Here is a 15,507-nt window from a genome sequence, read left to right as displayed (position 1 = left end):
CCGGCTCTTGTAGAGTGTCCCTCTGAAAACATACATGTGAATGTTAGTTGTTATTTTTGTTTTAAAGTCTTAACTCCTTTAGAACATTTCAGGTGGTTTTTTTTTAAATCTTCAGATTAACCAAAATTCTTATAAAATACTGACTATTCTTCAGACTAATTTTTTTTTGCCTGTTTTTATATTGAGTTTCTGTTTAGCTTATCTTGTAAAAGAAAGGCTGCAGCGTTAGTGTTATTAATGTTCCTGGGCCTCCTTTAGTATAAAAGCAGCACTGTTGTAATTCCCATGGAGTAGTTTGAGGTTTAATCTACAGTAATGTTTTTGTGCAAATTTTTTTCCTAGCAATAATTTTAAAACATTTTAGTAATTTAAAGAGAGATACTGGTTGCACACGAGTAACATTTATTTTTCAGAATAACTTTTCATTAAACGTTGAATGATCTGATTATTCTTCTGTTAACAGAGCAAATGTCATCAGAGCTCGGGTAGAGCATACAGCACTCAGTGCTTTCTAACTCATGTGTTTTGGGGAGAGGAAGTGTTCTGAATACTTTCCTTTACCACAAGATTTTCTTAGTATTGACAAAATAAACACATTCATTTCTGGCATTTTAATTAAAGTGTGAAAACACACATGCTGCCAATTCCAGTCCTAAACAGTTTCGGCCTTAGTAATAGGAGTGGCTTACAGTCTTTATAGTTTCAGCCTTAGTAAGAGGAGTGACTTACAGTCTTACAGTGACAGCCTTAGTAAGAGGAGTGACTTACAGTCTTATAGTGACAGCCTTAGTAAGAGGAGTGACTTACAGTCTTTACAGTGACTTTACCATAAGATTAAAGAAGATGAACTTTTTTTTTGCATTCTAATCCTAGGTTTATTCAACACAGTCCTTTCACTCAACACAAGTACAAACACAACCTTATCTAAAATGCTACAAAGTTATAAAACTCAAAACAAATTTTATAGTACTGACTGTACAATAAAAGCAAAAAGAGGCAATGTACACACTGCCAAGGTTAACCTGCAACATCACCATGAATGGCAGGTGACAATGGGGGTGGGGTAGGTTTCATGAGGACCCTGTAGAATTGGCTCACCAATTTTAGAAAGTAACAGACATGGGGACAGAAAAGGTAACCATTTATGGAGGTATCCTTCAAAGGTTTTAGCCCTAGACGGTGAAGAGTACTAAGCAGGGGCCATGGTCAGGCCTACAGAAGAGCAGCTCGGTCCTCTCCACAGGTGTGGTGCAGCAACAGCAAGGGCTTGACCAGGTTGTCTGACTGGTCCTAGTACATCTGTGGAAAATGGTGTGCTGCCACAGGTCCCACTGGCTCTGCTACCAAACAGACTGTCAAGAACTGAAGGGGTTGAACTTTGTAGCCAGAAAACTACAGGGTACCTCTATGGAGACAGTCCTGAATCAACAGTCCCTCTACAAGCCAGAACCTTCCTGCAGAGGAAATATCTCAAGTGCTGTCTTCAAAGCCTACCCTGGTAAGGGATTCTTCCCTACAGATCCCCATTGGCTAGAGAAAAAGACAAAACTGAGTCTGGGGAACATAAGTTACAGAGGTACGAATCAATGTCCCTGCTTATCGGGAGGAGTTGGAGCTGGATTGGCTCCTGTGGAGATCGAGACCTCCTTCCCACAGGGGACCTATGTCTTGGGAATTGAGACCTTCTTCTCATCTGTGGGGGTGACCTACGCCACATAGGAGGTGGTAGAACCATTCTCCCGGGTGGGCTGAATCACCGAGGTGGTGGCCGAGGCCATGGTGCCAACACAGCAGTAGCGGTGGTCTCTTGGCCATCAATTTGTCCTCCGAAGATGAACTTTTTATTCATTGATTTTTTTTTCAATTTTTTGAGTGAATTAGTAGAAAGAAAAGTAATTTCAAGAAATTAATATTCATAAATTATTATTCACAAACTATTAGTAGTTTGTGATGTTCTAAATTTCCCTTTTTTTTTTTAACTGTTTGTACAAATATTGCTGTTTTAGCTTAAGTAACTATTTTCAATACACTGAAGTTTATCACTTTGTAGACCAGGCTGGCTTTGAACTCACAGAGACCCTCTTGCCTCTGCCTTCTGAGTATTGGGGTTAAAGATGTATACCACCACACCCAGCTCATTTTATTATTTTTAAAATAAACTTAGTTTTTTATGTGTATGTGGGGTGGGTACTTGGTGCTGACATTGGTCAGTGGGTACTGGATCCCATGGAGCTGGAGTTACAGATGATCACAAGCCACCGTGTGTGTCCTGGGGGTGGCTGCTGGGGACTTCATCCGACTCTCTACAAGAGCACTATGTGCTCGTAACTACTGCGGGAGCTCTCTAGCCCCTCTATATTTTCTGGAGTTTAAAATGTGATTATACCGCTTTCCTGTCTTCTTCTTCCCTTCCACCTTGCCCCTTCCTCCGTTCATGGCTTCCTTCTCTTTTAACCATGTCCCTTACACAGACAGAAGACAGACAGTTACACACAAATCAACATGCACACGTTTCTAGGGTTGAGCGCTTGGTTTGAATAACAGTCAGGCTTCATCCCCGGGAAGGAAGCCTGATTCTCCCTTTCTCAGCATTGTCAGTTGCCTGTAGCTCTTCATCTAGGGTGGGGCTCCATGAGATTCCTCCTGTCTCAACTGGAATTTCAATTACCTTGCCTTGTGTAGGCAGCCATGTTGTTGAGATTTCATGGGTGTAGTTTCCCTACTACAGCTAGAAGGCATGTTATTTTTTATTTTTAATTCAACATAGTTGATAGTGTCTCTGTGTGTGTGTATGTGCGCATGCAAAAACGTGTAGTCAGAGGAAACTTGCAGGCATTGGTTTTCCTATTAGTGGATTTCCAGGAACAGTAAAAGCGAGCTCTAGTATATATATATATCACCCTGTTCACTACACATACCTTGTGTTCAGTTCTGAGTCGTTCAGCAGTGGAAAGAAACCAAAGAGAAGTCACGCAGAGGGCTGGGGAGATGGCTCAGCAGTTAAGAGCACTGACTGCTCTTCCAGAGGTCATGAGTTCAAGTCCTAGCAACCACATGGTGGCTCACAACCATCAGTATTGGGATCTGATGCCCTCTTCTGGTGTGTCTGAAGACAGCGACAGTGTACTTACATAAAATAAATGTTTAAAAAAAAAGTCACACAGAAGATCTGAATCAAATCAAATATCCATGATATCCATGGTCCAGTGAATTGTTGTTCTTCATATTGGGAGTGCTTTAGTTTGTTTGAAACTGAGAATGTATTTTCATACTGAGAAAGTATGCTTTTAAAGGAAGCACAAAATCTTTACTACTCAATACACCTTATATGGTAGGTATTTGTACTGAAAGGTTTTTTTTAGTTCACTTTACATCCTGATCCCTGTTCCCCCTCCCTCCTCCATACTCCCCTCACACAGTCCCTCCCCCACCCCCCACTTCCCCATTCCTCTGAAAAGCAAGCAAACCCACCATAATACTTCAGCAGTGCTAACATTCAAAACAATTAACACATAAAGTGATACAATGGACAGCAGTGGCACACAGCTGCTGTCTCCGCGCTCAGGAGCAGGATGGAGGAGGACTGCAGCCTGAGAGGAACAGGGGACTCTGTCTCTGAAAACGCAAAACAGACAATAACAAACACTACGCATACTGACTTCGGAAGGAGCCCAGGGGAGTAGGGCATGATGGGTGACGCAGCCTTTAATCCCAGCACAGGCAGGCTGGTCTACACAGTAAGTTCCAGGACAGCCATGGCTATATAGCAAGACCTGTCTCAGAAAACAAACAAACAAAAAAGAAGACAGGGTAAATGTTTTTCAAAGACTTAAAATGAGACCTTGAGTCCTGTTTAAGTCTTACAGGTTAGCATACTGACTCTGTAATACGTTCATCTTCAAAATGGACAGAACGTGGTTTTGTTTTGCTGTTCTTATTTCTCTCAAGCTTATTTACTGACGGTACACTTACTCAGTGTGGAAGTGGGCAATACTGAGAGCCCAAACAGAGAAATAAGGAAGAAAGGCTCTCTGAGTAATTAGTTACAGCTTTGAGAACAGATAGATGGTGAAGCAGAGCCTCAGATAAGATGGGTATTTGTGGTAGAATGTATTTAGCTGTGGGCAGTTTTACGCACAAGAGCCCCCCCCCCTTCTCTCTCTGGCTATGTATACTCACACACTAGTATATTTGAGTCGCTGGAGAACGGAAGAGGATGTATAGAATGGGACTTCTTCTTAAACCTTTTTCATTCATTACCTCTTTTGTGTGAGAAAGTTTCTTATAACTATAGGTATATGTTTATAAAATAAGTACACAAAGGAAACAATTACTGATAATAAATCATGGAGTTTTTATTTAAAATTTTTGATATAGTTTTACAAAAAGCAATTTGCATGCTTATTTCTACATAAAAAATTAAATGTTGGGTGAATATGCCAAACTGTAGGACACAGAATATCAAACATCTTCATAGTTGGTTGATATTTGTAATAATCAGTGTTGAGAATGTTCATACTTGGTGTGAAAATGGCAGGAGTATGTTTAGAACCATTTCTGTCCTAGGCCCAAGACAAAATTGATGGAACAACTTTTATGGCACTCAAGTGAGCAGCTCCCACAGTGCTTTCTAAATTCAGGCCTTCTGAGATGGACTAATTGGATACTTAGCTGTAGGGACGAAGGTAGGAAAGTGCCGTCCTTGTTCTCTCTAGTTAAGCCTTTCTGTATGTTTGTACAGGAGCGAGTATATACTGAGTGTTCCCCTGCCTGAGCCAAGTGTGCCGAGCTGTCTTATCTGGTGTTGGGGATGGAACACTGATGGTGAAGTCACGCATTGCAGAGCAGCAGGCCACCCTCAGAGACTGCTGCCCACTTGATGTTAGTTTTAATTTTGATCATTGATTATTCACAAACTTTTGACTGGGGCTGGAGAGATGGCCAGTAGTTAAGAACACTTGCTGTCTGTGCAGAAGACCCAGGGTTCAGTTCTCTCACAGCTCACAGCTGTCAGATTTCAGTTCCACAGGACCCAACACCCTCTTTGGCCTGAGCACCAGACACGTTTGCGGTACACAGATGTACATGCAGGCAGAACATACATATAAAATAAAAATAATTTTGAAAACAAAGACCGAGTGGAGAAATGTCTCAGCAGTTAAGAGCACTTGTCGCTCCTCTGGGGGACCCAGGTTTGAGTCCTCGCCTCCATGTGGCAGCCCACAGCTATCTGTAACTCCAGTTCCAGGGAATCTGATGCCATGGTTTGGCCTCCCCAGGCCTTGTGCATGCATAGACATACATGTAGAATACATGATGCACAGACATACATGTAGGCAAAACACATGAATATAAACTAAAAATAAATAATGATTTTGTATAAAACGTTATATGAAATTCTCAAAGAAGAATTAATAACAATATATTTAAAACCTCAAAGCAAATCCCCCTTTATCGTTGTCAAACATTTTTTGAGACCTGTAGTTTTTAAGAAGTCATGTTATCCAGATAAGGTAGTATGTGTTTCTAATCCCAGCACTAGGGGATGTCTCTCAGTATAGGGAGACCATCAGTTTGAGGTTAGCCTGAACTAGGTGGAGAAAGCTTAGATACTGTGACCCTCTAATACAGTTCCTCATCTTGTGCTGACCCCTAACCATAATGTTATTTTATAGCTACTTCATAACTGTCATTTTGCTACTGCTATGAATTGTAATTTAATATCTGATATGCAGCCCTTGAAAAAGTTCATTTGACCACCAAAAGGGTCTCTACTTACAGGTTGAGAACCACTGTTAAGTCTAAGCCTAGACTATCTAGCAAGGTTCCCATCTTTATAGATGGACAAGCAAGAAGCTGTGCCAAAAGAGGTGCAGACTTGGTACCTGATGGAGGGGTATGAGCAAGTACCTGGTGTGCTTGTTTTATGTTCAGGTATTTGTGATAGGAGATGAAACTATATTGATTATCTGTTAGTATATAATTTTGGAGGTGGTATTTTGAATTATCATCCTCTTAAGAACTCTAGTTAGTGTGTAGGTCGCATGGCAAGTTCTAGAAGCTCTGATAAAGTGCCTGATAGATAGAGTCTAGGTGTTCAGTGAAAACCTCTCGGCTTGAGTGCGTTTGGTCCCCTTCCCTCTGTTGTAAACAAATTGACCAGAAATTTCCAAAAGTACAGTGACATCTCTTACGACTATAGACTAACTTATTGCTAGAATATCTTTATCCTGTGCCTCTTTGGAATGTTTTTCTTGCCAGTTTTTAGATTGACTAACACCACCTGGCTTATCAGGAAGATCTTAAGGAATACAAGATATAGAGGGTGGGTTTAAAGGAGTCTTGAGTTTCAGGATGAATCATTAAGAATACAGAACAGTGTGCTCCAGGCTTGACCAGGACATTAGGCCTGGAGTCTGCTAATAGCAGAGGACACACATGTAGAGGAGTGACCGGGCAGGAGTCAGAGCTCTGTGGAGAAGTTGGAGCGTCAGAGAGCTCAGACTGGTGTGTCGTTGTTTGGTATCTTTAAAATCCAGCTTAGACAGCAAGTTCAAATCAATATTTTAGGTATTTGAGTTTGTTTATGCAGTGAGCTGAACTAGTGGTGCTACCAGAAGCCTAACATTGAAACCTTGTCATAAAAGAGACAATGTCTCAGGGCTGGACGTGTTTTTCAGTTACATATTTGTACTCAGCATGATGACACCCTGGGTTCAACTGTCAGAAAGAGATTAATTTTTTTCTGTTATTTCTAGGTTAAGGTAACAAACGAAGACATTATATTTTGAAATATGATTAATCTCCTGATGCAGCATCAGAGACTAACAATATTAATGGACAGATCTAGGTAAGTTGAAATTTGTCTTAAAAGAAAGGACCAGTCAACTTAATTTTGTTGGATGCAACAATGTGTGTTGATTTACTGACTCCCTTACCCCCAGAAAATAAGGACAAATGGCTTTTATTAAACAAACAGTGTTTACGAATATAGAATATTCAGCTAATTTGTGGAATTTTTGATCACAGACTAAAGCTCCCTCTTGCTATTAAATATACTCAGCTACCTGTGTTCTGGGGGAGCGTAGACCCCTCACATACATGCTGAGTTCTGATCTGAAGAAGTGTGCTAATGAGTTCACATGGTTCTCTGTCCAGGGCTTAAAGTGCCAGTGCTTGTTATATGCTGTCACATGCTGTCACCACAGAGATGTGGCCTCCAGACATCGCGCTCACCCACGTACTCAGCCATCTCTTCAGCTCCCTCGTTTTGCAACCTTTGTCTTGTATTTATAAGATGGGAAATGCCATCAACTTCAGCTTATTTGCTGTTATTACCTGTTTGTCATTTAGAGTGTGTACATGTATTTTTGTACAAGTGTGTGCCTATGTGTATACACATGTGTATGCATGGGTGCATGTGCATGGGTGTGTGTGTTTGTGCTATACAGGTAACTGTAAGGGCCAGAAGAAGGCGTCCAATCCCCTGGACCTGAAGTTACCTCTCTAGTCCCTTCCATTCTTATTCTTTCTCTTGCCCTAGAGTACAAGGCAGTTTGCCACCTCTTGGTAGGCCCACAGTCTGGTCCCTGTCCCTAACTACCGTCTATAGGTCCTCAGCCCACTCTGTCAGTTAGACTCCCACACAATCTCCCCTCCGCATTTTATAAAGAGAAAAAAACCTTTTCCTGTATGAATGTGCATGCACATGTATGTGTGTGCATGAGCCCTCGGAGGTGAGAGGACAGTGGATCCCCTGGAACCAGAGTGCCATGTGACTGTGAGCCATCATCTGAGTGCTGGGAACCAAGCCTTGGTCCTTTGCAAGAGTAGTAAATGCTTTTACGTGCTAAGCTGTCTCCAGCGGTGGCCCTCGCTCACTTCGTAGCTTCAGTGGTCCGCGTAGTCGGACTTTCTAAGCTCCTCTCTCAAACTCATGTTTACATACTTAGCCCTTCTGTGTGTCTTCATTTATAGCATCAGGCTAGGACAGTCAAAGCTGAGTCCATCGTCGTTTCCACCAGAAGAGGCTGGGTGTCTGCACAGTGGACCCAGGCAGGCTTCATGCTCCTCTGTACCAGTTAGCCACTCGGCGTGTCAGACTGTGTCTCTGAAGTCGTCACGTTCTTCTCTGTACCTATTGCTGCTGTGCCGTTAGGTCTTTATTCTAGTTCAGTTTTCTGTTGATTTCTGAGTTAATCTCACTCAGGTGTATCTTGCAGGCAAATAAATTTTAAACACACATCTGAGTATCTCCCCTTTGTAGTTAAAATGAATGAATTCTAAGGAAGTTGGGGAAAGAATGCTATATAATTTTAAGATTTTCAAATGTTTCTAACAATTACATCTTTTTTGTAAACTTAAAAATATTTTCCCATTTAATAATGTAGCCCTTCTGGGTAAAAAACTTAACATGTATGGAACATGGACTATGTTAGACAGTATGCTAATGCCCTAGGAAATGAAGAAGATAACCAGCCGCTCTCCAGAGAGCTCATAGTGAAGTGAGTCAGTATGGACAATAACTATTGCAACAAAACCTGGTGAACAGCGCTGACAATTCACTGTGGAACATGAAGGTTATCATTTCCTCAGACTTATAGACTATTATGATTTTTCATCTTAATTATAACTACTGGCAGTTCACAAATAGTCTAAAGTACCTACTTTGTGCTGAACACTAGGTACGCAAGGCTGAGTATGGTTTGCTGCTACTGGGAAGGGGCTCATAATGGAAGGAAAACAGTATATAAATAGATAGCCAACCCCAGTTCTGCTACGTACAAAGCATGGTGGATGCTTTGCTATCAGGACAGCCTGGGGAGCTTAGATGGGGATGAGTGAGAAGTCTAAAACAACTTTAAATTAGCCTAATAGGCTGGAGTCAGGAGAACTTTAAATGAGAAAGGGAAGCCTCGGATAGCTGTGTGGATGGAAGGACATGAGACAGTAGGCTGATGTGGGGGGAGCATTCTGTTACTCTAACTGAGGTGAGGTAGGTAGTTTCCTAGAGGAAGAGGAGGCTTTGCTTGTTAAACCTGAAAGTGCTGAAGAAGTGTCTGATGGTTTCAGTCAGACCTGTGCTTGTAACATCGTGGCTCCTGGCTCCTGTGTGGGGCCTCATTCCCACGTAGCAAACAGCAAGTTCACTCCACCTCTCTCCTTTCTTTAGAAGTACTGCTTTGACATTCCCCTGTGTTTATTTGGAATGTCCTTGAACATGTGTCTCACCTCTGTAACCTTTCCTATCTGACCTTCTGTGGCAAAGAATTAAATACACAAAAACCAGGTTGTGCAGTGCTGTGTATTTTATGCTGCTGGTGGAATTTTGAGTTGACCTTCTTTCTTACTAATGTACTGTTTAAGATTTGATAGTGTATGAACTCTTGTCTAATAGAATATGTAAAAGGTACTACAATGAATAAGAATCAGAGTTCCTGATAGTTAAAAGTATAGCATCCTTTTTTTTTAAATTGTTTTTTTTTTTTTTTTAAGTCAGGGTTTCACTGTATAGCTCTGGCTGGCCTGGAACTTGCTATGTAAGTCAGGCTGGCTTCAGACTTATAGGGAGCTGCCTGTTTCTGCTAGGATTAAAGTAGTGTGCCACATGCCCAACTTTTTTTTTTTTTTTAAGGAAGGACATGAACTTTCTGATAGGCCATAAAAGATTGGTTTCTTGATTAACTGTTGACTGTAAGCTATTTAGATAGTGAATGGTATAAGGTTTTAGAATAAGCAGACCGTTATAAATTAAACTGGAAATGTGAGTTTCTGTGGCATGTATAATTTACTCTGTTCAAAAGCATAATTGACCAACTAGTTAAATGAAGTTTCTTCCTAAACATTACCATTGTTGGGCTTTATTTTCTGCATCCAAGTATCATGCTTATACGGGATGCTTTGTAGTATTTTCCTATTTTGAATCTTTTGCATCCCGTGTATAATAATTTTCTTCAAATTATTTTCTGTGTAGTGCTCACATGGTCTTCTGAAGAAGCCATGGGTAGCTGTTGTAGCTGTCCAGATAAAGACACTGTCCCAGATAACCATCGGAACAAGTTTAAGGTCAGTAAAACCAGCAGAATTATACATGTCTCTCCTTCTGCCTTCTTGGACATACATACTCAGACACTTGATCTATGTTGCCTTTTTTTTTTTTAACCCCCCTCTTCCCCCACAATGTGCCTTTTCGTATCTGAGTAAATGATGGCACTTTCTTACTAACAATATGGGTTGTTACTCTGTTCTTCACTGCTGCAGCAAGTCCCTAAACCCAAGTGCGTATACAGCAGAGAGCTGTGTTTAGTTCACACTTGAAGAGAAAACTTCAGTCAAGAACCCCTTTACGCCGGGCAGTGGGGGCGCACGCCTTTAATCCCAGCACTTGGGAGACAGAGGCAGGCGGATTTCTGAGTTCGAGGCCAGCCTGGTCTACAGAGTGAGTTCCAGGACAGCCAGGGCTACACAAAGAAACCCTATCTCGAAAAACAAAACAAAACAAAGCAAAACAAAACAAAACAAACAAACAAAAAAGAACCCCTTTACTAGACTAGACTGCCTCCTTGTGGGCGAGATCTCAGTCGTCTACAAGACCAGAATCCTGAGAGACTGTGCTCTGCCAAAATCTCACAGGAACTGGATTGATTCCTTTTGAGGGCACACCCCCAGTAGCCTAAGGACCTCCCACTGTCCTCCCACTGAGGAACCTAAGGACTCCTCAGCTCTTAAAGGTCCTGCCACTCAACACTGCCACAGTAATGACCAAGCCTCCAGCACATGAGCTGTTAGGGGAACAAACCATAATAAGAATGAATTTTTTTTAGTTTTCATTTGGTCCTTTTTGTCCAGCTAATCACATAGTTTTGGTAATAATTTTTTTAAATGTCATTTTACAATTTTCTTGAGACTACAAGCTTAGCACTTGCAGACTTTCTGTTACTGTAACAAAAATCTTACATCAAACAATAATTTTATTTTGGGTCAGTCTTAGAGCTTTTAGTACATTGTTTATTGTATTAGCCCACTGCTGTAGGACTCGGGTGTGATAGTGTATCAGGGCAGAAGTGTATTCTAGAACAGAACCATGTATGTCATGGTCAGCATATGGAAATCCTCGTTACAGACATGTCCACAGTGACTGGAAGACTTGTCTGAAGGTCTTAAGGTTTGACACTTCGTAAATGTTATTGCCGACGAGCATCAGTGCCCTCACCGTCTGGAGACACCATCACACATGCTTATATCATGATTTCTTTCTTAGTACAAGAGTCTCACTGTATCCAAGGCTGCGTGCAGTCCCAGTCCTTCTCTTCCCTCTAGCGGGGACTGCATGCATGTCCTACCATGTCTGGCTTGATTTCTAAGCTACACTGTGATCCATCCTGAGGTTGGCACACAGTTAGTCCTCTTTTATCCTTCAGTAACTGTGATAAAATAGGCTAACTGCTCCTTTTCTGGGGGGTCCTCGCCTCTGGGTGACATGTATGTGTGTAAGTTCGACCCCTGCTACTTAACCGCTTTGCTCTCTGGGGCAGTTTGTATGATGAGTAAGTCTTACTTCCATGGCTGCAGTGGAAGCCTGTACTGTAGGATGTTAGGAAGATGGAATGGGGAAGGTACATGGAGATCACCTGCCCTTGGCCCAGGAACAACAGTTCTCTGTATGGTACCCTTTATTCTTAGTCTTTGGCCTTGTCTTTGTTGTAACAGTGGGAGTGGAACCCAGGGCTGCAGGCATGCTAGTTAGCTGTTTTACCCGTGAGCCCCACACCAGCCTTCTGGGTGTTTTCTGAAGCTCAGAGTACACTCCTCATTGGATGGACTTTGTGCCTGTCTTAATTTGGTCTCTTTGAAAGGTGCTTTCTTGGTTCTGTTTCAGCATCGTGCCTTCATACTGTGTCATGCATCATGTGAGCCGCCAGATGTGCTCTGTAAAGTTAATTCTACTCAGGTCTACAAGGAGAGACCCTGCTTTCTCTGTAGCCACTTTAGGCTACAGTTGCCACCGTGTACAGGCTCTGTTGCATTCATTTGTCAACAGTCAAACAGTCTCATTTTGTGTTTGGGTCCTGTTAAGTGGGAATGTGAATTCTTTATCCGTGTGGATGGATATTATCTTATTGACTGCCCTCCACACACTGGTGTGAATGCAGTAGCAAGGGAAGGAAAGCTGACAGAGTTATCAGCAGTGCACTCTTTTCTAAAAGGTAGTGAAATGTTAAGTGGCTCTCACGTCTTCTTAGGTCATTAACGTGGATGATGATGGCAATGAGCTAGGCTCTGGTATCATGGAGCTCACAGACACAGAACTGATTCTGTACACCCGGAAGCGGGACTCAGTGAAATGGCACTACCTCTGCCTGCGACGGTACGGCTACGACTCAAATCTGTTTTCTTTTGAAAGTGGTCGAAGGTGTCAAACTGGACAAGGTAGGTAAAGCCTTTATTTTCTCCAGATGACAGTACATTTGAAGCATTGCATTTCTGGTTATTCTGCATAAAAGACTGGGCATGGAGACACACGTTTGTACACCTAGCATGTGGGAGGTAAAAGCAGGAGGATTGTTGCAAATTCTGCATAGCAAATTCCAGGCAAGCCATGGTTAAAAAGGAAGACCCAAGCCAATAAATAAATACCACCAAAAAAAAAAAAATAGGATAGTTAATAAACATAAACTATAGATCCATTCACCAAGCATGTACTAAACACTTTGAACTTGGTAGAAATGAAACGTTAACTGTCTTTTCGGTTCTAACTTGTTGGGCAAAGACTGTAAGCAGTGGAGTGGCGCAGTCGCTAAGAGCTTTACATCCTGGTCCAGTGGCAGCAGGTAGAGATTCCTGGCCTGCCACCCACTCCCAGTGACACACGTTCTCACACGAGGCCACACCTCCTACCTCTGCTCTTAGAGACTAACATTGAAATCCATGAGCCTGTCGGAGCCATTCTCATTCAGACTGTCACGATGCCTCTTTCACAGTGTCTTCCTCTCTGAATGTTCTTGCAACTTAGGAAACTCTTATTACCATAGATCCATTATACATAAAATGGGCTTCCTTGGCATTTTCACGTGTGTACATTATAAAGTCTGATCGCATCCACCTCCCACTCTTGCTGTCCCCTTCTTTCCCCAGATAGTCCCCATCTACTTTCATGTCATTTGGTGTGCAGGGGCTGGGGGACGACAACTTGGGGAAATTCAGTGAGTTTCATTCGAGTTATTTACAGGAATATATGCAAGGGTTTGTTCAGGGATGTAAGCATCTTACCAATGGCTGCACCATTGATAAGTCTATCTTTCTTTCCCACATAGCCACTAACTAGTTATAAATCCTAAAGCCCCTAGAGCCAGCTCTCTTACCCGATGATAGGGTATATTGATGGGTCTAGTAAGTTCAGTTCTCAGGTACACGATAATAGCTCCTGTCATTCCTGGAAGTCAGCGTTCTAGACCCTTGCTCTTCCTCTGAGTCTGACATTTTTCTCCCTTTCTGTACTGTTCCTCGAGCCTTGAAGGGGTCATTGATATATCTCTGTCTGTCTGTCCATCCGTCCGTCCATCCATCCATCCATCCATCCATCCATGTCCCAAATATGACCAGATGTTCAACAGTCATTTAGTTTGGTCTTTTGAATCAATCTGCGCAGTTACTGACCAGTGCAAAAGGAAATTCTTTTGACCAAAGCTCCTATAGCTTTTTAAAGGCATGATTACTATGTATTGCTCTTGGTTTATCTTTGTAGGAATTTTTGCTTTCAAGTGTGCCCGTGCAGAAGAATTATTTAACATGCTGCAAGAGATTATGCAAAATAATAGTATAAATGTGGTGGAAGAGCCAGTTGTAGAAAGGAATAGTCATCAGACAGAATTGGAAGTCCCTAGAACACCTCGAACACCTACGAGTAAGTAGCCCTTTTTCTTTGCATGTTTGCATTTCAGACATTTATAAGATATAGGTTATGGGTATTTATGACAATTGGAAATGGTGATGAACAGCCACAAACCCTCTGCTAGCTTTAGTTACAAACATTTTAAAAATGAAAACATTAAACATGTCACCTTGTCTAGAATGTGAGTTAAAGGTAGGAGCATAGGTCAGTGTGGGAATGCTGGCCTTGCCTATGCGGGGTGGGGGAGGGGTGCTTTAGCACCAGCACTACAGAACAGCCAGTCCATGAGGTCAGAGCGCACTGGCTCCTTTTTGTGCTCTAGGACTTGACAGGAAGTATCACCAACTCCCAGTGTGTGTTAGTCTCATTCATTTTTGTTCTCTGCCCTACTCCATGTCCTGCCTTTCTTCTCAACAAAATAAACGAACTGCAGCTCCAGGGCTTGGTGCTCAGAACTTACCCAATGGGTACCCCCGGTACCCCTCGTTTGGAGATGCTTCATCCCACCCCTCAAGCCGGCACCCTTCTGTGGGAAGTGCTCGCTTACCTTCAGTTGGCGAAGAGTCCACACACCCTTTGCTCGTGGCTGAGGAACAAGTAAGGTCTACCACTGTGTCCGTGAAGCTCATTCTGTGGGGTCAGAGCCTGTGTGAGCGTTTGAAGCTTTTACTCAGTACGAGTGTTAGCTTGACTGAACATGACTTCTGCATTGACAGTTGAAGAAGTGGAATACATTTGGTAGCATGTGCTATAACGTGCACAGATGTGGGGGAACTTGACTTTTCTCTGTTCTTTCTGAGTAAGGGTTTCCCTACACAGCCTTGGCTGTCCTGGAACTCACTCTGTAGACCAGGCTGGACACACAGATCCCCTTGCCTCTGCCTCCTGAGTGCTGAGATTGAAGAAACTTTCAAGTAGTTTGTCTGTCCATAGAGAGGTACAGCTGTTGATGAAGAAAGTCAAACTGGTCGTCGGTTCTGAATAGAATAACCTCAATGGGCCAAGAGTGTATGGTGCTTTTCGTATTTTAAGTCTTTGTTACTAGCAAAGGACAGATGGGAGGGTAGCTTTTGCAGTTGAGGTTGTTTGGAGCTGTTTGGTATTCCTCCTTAGTTCAAATGGGAGCCACGTATTTGATTGAGCATTGTGTATTATCAGACGAGTTTATCCTTTGTAAACTGTACGATCATTTATGATTTAAAGTACAGTTCTGTGTGTTCTTTGCATATTAAACATTTTTATATTATTTACTATAATTATCTGCTTCCATTTTGCATTTCATTTTGAATCCTAAAATTCTTAGAGTCCTTCAGATACTTGTAGCTTTGTCTTCGATAATACCATCGGATCTTTCTAAGCAGTGATGGTACCTTACTAGGTGGCAGCTATTTTGCATCTATAAATTGTATAGAACTTTTACATAGGGGTTTCCACTTTGTCAAGTGAGATCATGAGGAGATAGTGACAGAGCTGCCTTTTCCTTTCCTGCTTGTTGTTTCTAACTTCTGAGTCGTGTGTTAATACCTGAGAGCTACAAAAGAGAAGTCTATTTGGTTCGGACTTCTTCCTTCCTTCCTTCCTTCCTTCCTTCCTTCCTTCCTTCCTTCCTTCCTTCC

At 42.1% G+C, this 15,507-nt stretch overlaps 1 protein-coding gene across 1 annotated transcript in view; it reads left to right on the top strand.

Moving 5' to 3' along the window:
* The window catches only part of Frs2 (fibroblast growth factor receptor substrate 2), a 75,466-nt gene that overhangs the window by 53,582 nt on the left and 6,377 nt on the right, over positions 1-15,507 (top strand). The window contains exons 4-8 of the mRNA XM_028759100.1: positions 6,759-6,850; positions 9,974-10,065; positions 12,243-12,429; positions 13,745-13,903; positions 14,325-14,488. Coding sequence (XP_028614933.1) covers positions 10,000-10,065; positions 12,243-12,429; positions 13,745-13,903; positions 14,325-14,488 — 576 coding nt within the window. The 5' untranslated portion in view covers positions 6,759-6,850; positions 9,974-9,999. The remainder of the gene's footprint in view (positions 1-6,758; positions 6,851-9,973; positions 10,066-12,242; positions 12,430-13,744; positions 13,904-14,324; positions 14,489-15,507) is intronic.

Source organism: Grammomys surdaster, unplaced genomic scaffold (genome assembly GCF_004785775.1).
Source record: "Grammomys surdaster isolate TR1022 unplaced genomic scaffold, NIH_TR_1.0 126271, whole genome shotgun sequence".
Lineage (NCBI taxonomy): Eukaryota > Metazoa > Chordata > Mammalia > Rodentia > Muridae > Grammomys > Grammomys surdaster.
The sequence above is the reverse complement of the archived record's forward strand: the minus strand, read 5'-3'. Positions and strand labels throughout refer to the sequence as shown.